This window comes from Priapulus caudatus, unplaced genomic scaffold (assembly GCF_000485595.1).
Source record: "Priapulus caudatus unplaced genomic scaffold, Priapulus_caudatus-5.0.1 Scaffold1726, whole genome shotgun sequence".
Classification (NCBI taxonomy): Eukaryota; Metazoa; Priapulida; class Priapulimorpha; order Priapulimorphida; family Priapulidae; genus Priapulus; species Priapulus caudatus.
The window spans coordinates 10,150-15,736 of NW_014578787.1; the positions used below are offsets into that span (position 1 = coordinate 10,150).

The window sequence follows — 5,587 nt, forward strand, 5'->3', positions numbered from 1 at the left end:
TTATATATATATGTGTGTGTGTGTCTCTCTTCGCCACAGTCTATCGGAGAGTTTGTTCTTACCGAGTCCAACTTCTCGATAAAGCCACGCGGCAAGATCTACAGTCTGAACGAGGGATACGCGAGTATCTGGGATCCGGCCGTCACCGAATACGTGCAGAGCAAAAAGTACCCCAAGGTACTGCATGCGTGTGCGAGTAAGAGAGTACTGCGATAGAGTAAGAGTACTGCGAGAGCGTGTTAGAGGATGCAGTTATGACGCGTGAATTGTTATCGAACTCGTCGCATCTTCGTATAAGCGCGAGTCTTCTTTCTGTCTAACCGGTCGAGACTATAGTGTCCAACTGGTGCGCAATTGCTCAGAACGTATTCTAGTGTGTCCAGCTGACGAAGTAAAAGTTGTTATTTAGTTATGTGGTAGTTAACAGCATGGGTCGATTGTGCAGGAAGCAGGCAGTTACGTTCACATGAGTTTGACCTCTTCTATTTTCCTTCTATCCCTAATATCATTATATCCTTATATCCTCCTTTCTATCTCTTCTTTCCTTGCGTTCTACCCGCAGTAGCCGATTTTTCGTCGTGCAATGCGCAGCGAAACCATCAAGTAGTTTGGACGATTAAAAAAAACGAGAGTCGGTAGTAATTTTGGAAAGACAAAAAAAGATGAGAGATATAGCACATGTACAATAACGAAAAAAAAGATAATTATAATAGTGATGATTTTGGAAATGCAAAAAAGAAAGAAAGAGGAGAGATATAAGGTGGGGTACAAGATCATGTAGTATACGCGGCATTGGCAGTTACGAAAGAGGAGAGAAATAATTTTCAAGAGATAAAAGAAAGATGAGTGGATAATATTAAGGATGATGATATAGCGCATGTACAAGATCTAATATGCGCAGCATTTGCAGTTACGAAAGAAGAGAGAAATAATTTTCAAGAGATAAAAGAAAGATGAGTGGATAATATTAAGGATGATGATATAGGCGGGTCCGCCTATATCATCATCCTTAATATTATTCTGAATAATAGCGCATGTACAAGATACATGTAGTGCAGCATTGGCAGTTGTCCGTTGTTCTGCTGCAGAGCGGTAAGCCGTACGGAGCTCGGTACATCGGCTCCATGGTGGGAGACGTGCACAGAACCCTGTGCTACGGAGGTATCTTCATGTACCCGGCGACGAAGGACAGTCCCAACGGCAAGGTGCGTAGTTTTCAGTCGTTAGTTGTTAGCCATTTCGTCCGACACCCCAGGAGATAGCATTGAGTAGTTTTAAAACTGTGGTTAGCTGATGTGAGAAGTATGCTTGTTACTTTCGCTGAGATTTTCGCGTTCATAGGTGGCGTCACCAACTGGGTAAAAAAAACAAATGTTTTAGGAGCAGTTTTTATTTATATTTCTTTTTGGCTCGTTTTAGATTTTCTTGCGATTACTGCCGATAGGTGGCAGCACAATGCGGTGTTATTCGTAAAATTCATACAGCTCCACCAGTTGAACCCAGTGTACCAACTTATACAACTTGTACAACAATACAACAACCACTAATTGCATTGGGATATTTTCCTTCCAACGTTCACCGCGTATCTTAACTAGGGGAGTCATTAGTAGTCCTCCTGTACTTTTCAAATCTGAAAGCCTGTAAGCCCGTATGTCATTTGATGATAAATGGTAATTAATGACTGCAGTGCATGCAGTATTAATAACTTCAATTTAATTAATAACTTAATATTTAAACGTAAAAAATGCTGGCACATGTAAGCAATGTTTAAACTTCAAGTTGGAAGTGTTAAACTGTTATAAATCGTTTTAGATTTCACTAATTGTGCCGAGTCGTTTCTTCAGGTATGGCATAGCTGGTACAGTGAACGTGCAAGGTGAAGAAGTAAAGAAACTAGATGAACTTTCCAATGACTGCTTCATTAACATGATGAGGTGAGTAACAGAATGAATGAGCAATACATTGTCTTATGTTTGTGCACTGTACCCAATACAATACATGCTATTAAAATTTTCATTGACCCTTCCCTCCAGTCTTTTAGATTGCAGGGTACTATACAATCATACCAGAAACAGTACCACCTATTCGTGATCTGAATACTAATTTTTCGTTTTCAATGTGACCTTGTCTTTTTTTTAAATAATGGTTGGAATTTCGGTCACGTTGGCACAAAATTGTCTGGGGGGCTAGATGTGGTGCATGCATAGAATAAGTGGTGTATGCCTTGCCTTATTCAAGTGAAGGCTCTTAGGCGTGCGTGCTGGGTTAGGTTGGCTAATAAAGAGTCATTAACATTGTTGCATGATACTATGCCACTGGTTTTATTGCTAGTGCTCATACTGTGTTACAGTGAATTAGCATGTGCATTTCTATCCCTCTTCTATGCTGGTTATCTTTCTCTTGCTCTCTCTCGCTTTCTCTCTCTCTCTCTCTCTCTCTCTCTCTCTTTCTCTTTCTCTCTCTCTCTCTCTCTCTCTCTCTCTCTCTCTCTCTCACTCACTCACTATCTCTATCCCTCTCCCTCTTTCTGCCAGTCTCTCTCTTTCACGTTCACTCTCTCTGTCCCTCCCCCCTCTCTGATAGTTTCTCTCTCTCTCTACCTTTTGCACACCTATATCTGGTCATCAATCCCACTATGTCTATGTGTTTCACTGTCTGTTTCTACCCATACCACTTCTCACTTCTCCAAAGCAGCAGATCGCACATCCCGCAAGCGGTGGCCGTGCATCCAACGATGCTGCCAGCTATGAGGTTTATTGCTCCTCATAGCTAACATTAGTTAGTTAAGTTAAATCCTTCCCGCGCCTACATGGCGCCTAGGGCGGTGCCTATCTCCGTTTCAGTAACCCTGAGGCCCCGCAGCTGCTTTCACAGTAAATGGTACAGTAGCCTGTAGGGGTCCACTGGTAGCACTGCGAGTTAACTTGCCACACTCAATCTCTATTTGCTGAATGCTAAGCACAGAAGCCAGCCGTGTGTACCATTTTTCAAGTCTTTGGTATGACCCGGCCGGGAGTTGAACCCCCCGACTTTCTACATGTATGCGAGGCGAGCACTCTACCATTGAGCCATAGCTGCGGTAGCTAACATTAGATCGCTCCTTATTTTTGGAAATTTTTTTATTACATCAATCTGGGTGCTCCGCGTGGCGGCCTTGCCATTGCAAGGGCGAGCAGTGGCCGTGTACATGCTGGATCGGATGTGTGGCACGTACCTAACCTATATCCAATCTAACGTAGCTGCGTATCCACCGCGGAAGTCTTCCCTTACCTGCCCACCTCTGCTTGTGCGGGGTGGGAGAGGGGATCGGTGAGGGAGGGACGGGAGTTTGGTCATTTGTATCCCTAAGTTCTTGCCTCCCGGGCCCGCAGGTCTGATGTTAGGCGCTTTCGTACATGTTTGTGTGTTAGAAAGAAGGGAGCAGGAGATAGGTGCAAAAGGTTACCGTCAGAGTGTGTCCTACGCGTGAACTTTACCACGTTGTTGATTGCACGTACGTACGTGTGTTTGCGACGCTAGCTGGGCTACGGAAATAGCTGCGTATTTTTTCAAGTTCGTCGCCGCAGCAGCCATTTCTTTTCTTTTCTTTTCTTTCAAAAATAGTGTAGAAAACAGCAGTTTCCATGTTTTTATTGCACTTAAATTTCCTGTTTAAAAAATATTTTTGTGTGGCAAATAAGCAAATTAAACGGATGCGATGATTATGAGCATAATATGCCACATAACAGTATATATATATCACGTGTACTTCCTTATAATAAATTGGGGCCTGGATGCATGTTTACAACTATAAACGTGGTCAAGAATGTTTGTCTAAGGCAGACCCCGGTCTAATGTGCACCCGTGGCAATCAGTGTTGACCCATCACGTGCTGTTACATGGCATATTAGGACTTGTTTGATCAACATGCACTTTCGATTGATTTAAGGTGAACGAATGATCCTAAGGGTGTGTTTTGTTTGATTCCATGCGTGCGTGCGCATGAGAATCAATTTGAAGTGTCATTGTTGATTTTGGTTAAATGCGTAATATACCATATGTACAGCCTGGGCTAATATAGCTGCTTAATATGGGCACCCATGGCGAGTGTAGCGAGCCTAAAAAAAACATATATATACTTACTATCACATTAATTGGGCGTTTGGTGCGACACATTTTATTCAGATAAATAGATATAGATCTTATATGAGCAATTTTATTATAAAACATTGCTACATAATGATAGAAACATGGAGATCTGCATCAGAGCTCTGCTAATTTGGACGTTTTGATGAATTTTGTAATTTGGGCGTTTGCTAGGGTCGTAATTTGGGTGTTTTGCTAGGGTCGTATTTGGGTGCCGGTTATTCGGTATGAAAAATGGCGCTGGATTAAGACCCTGATTATATATACATATAATATACACATGGAATATGTACCATATTTATTATATATACGCTGGGGAGAACCCATATTATCAAGAGTCTCCTGATATTATATGCATTAAGTACACGGGGGATAACCCATGCGTTGTAATCTATATGCTATGGGCAGCTATGCTGTCTCTCTCTCACAGAAAATCCTCGTTTACGACCTGAGTGACAGTTCTCTCCCTCTAAGACTCTCCCTCTCCTCTCCTTCTCTCTCTCTCCTTCTCCTTCTCTCCTCTCTCTCTTACTCTCAATCTCCCTCCCCTTCTCTCTATCTCTCGCTCCCTCTCTCTCTTCCTCTCCCTGTTGCTCTCTCCCTTCCTCTCCCTCAGCTCTTCCTCTCCCCTCCCTCTCCCTCTTCCTCTCCCCTTCCTCTCCTTCTCCCTTTCCCTCTTCCTCTCTATCTCTATCTCTTGCAGGTCATCTTCCACGACATGTGTGATGGTATCCTGCTTCGTCTCGTCTCTCGTCTCGTGTCTCTCGTCTCGGTCTCCGCTCTCTCTCCTCATCTCTCTCTCTCTCTCTCTCTCTCTCTTACTCCTCGTCTTCTCTCTCTCTCTTCTCATCTCTCTCTCTCTTTCTCTCTCTCATCTCTCTCTAGCTCTCATCCTCTCTCGGGATCTCTCTCGGTCTCCTCTCTCTCCTCCTCTTTTCTCTCTCCTCCTCTTCTCTCCTCTCCTCTCTCTTCTCCTCTCTCCTCTTCTCTCCCTCTCTCTCTCTCTCGCTCCCCGTCTGTCCTCTTTCTGTCTTTTCCTCTCTCTTCTCCTATCCTCTCTCTCTCTCTCTCTCTCTCTCTCTCTCTCATCTCTTCTCTCGTCTCTCTCTCTCTTCTCTCTGTCTCTCTTCTCTCCTCCTTTCTCTATCCTCTCTCTCTCTCTCTCCTTCCTTCCCCTCTCTCTCTCTCCTCCTCTTTCGCTCTCCCAGTCTCTTCTCTCCTCTCTCCCTCTCTTATTCTCTCGTTGCTTTGCCATTCATGGTTGTCTATAACCTCTCTCTCTTATCTTCCAGGTCGTCGTTCACGACGTGCGTGATGGTATCGGAGGAGAATGAGAACATTATAGAGGTGGACTTGGACCACCAGGGCAAGTACGTCGTCACGTTCGACCCGCTCGACGGCTCGTCCAACATCGACTGTCTCGGCTCCATCGGATCCATCTTCGCCATCTTCAAACGGGTGA

At 44.1% G+C, this 5,587-nt stretch overlaps 1 protein-coding gene across 1 annotated transcript in view; it reads left to right on the forward strand.

Moving 5' to 3' along the window:
* Window positions 1-39: 39 nt before the first annotated feature.
* LOC106817440 (fructose-1,6-bisphosphatase 1-like) overlaps window positions 40-5,587 on the forward strand; it is a gene marked incomplete at its 5' end in the record, with an annotated part of 10,829 nt that continues 5,281 nt past the window's right edge. The window contains 2 exon segments of the mRNA XM_014822102.1: window positions 40-177; window positions 1,089-1,205. Coding sequence (XP_014677588.1) covers window positions 40-177; window positions 1,089-1,205 — 255 coding nt within the window.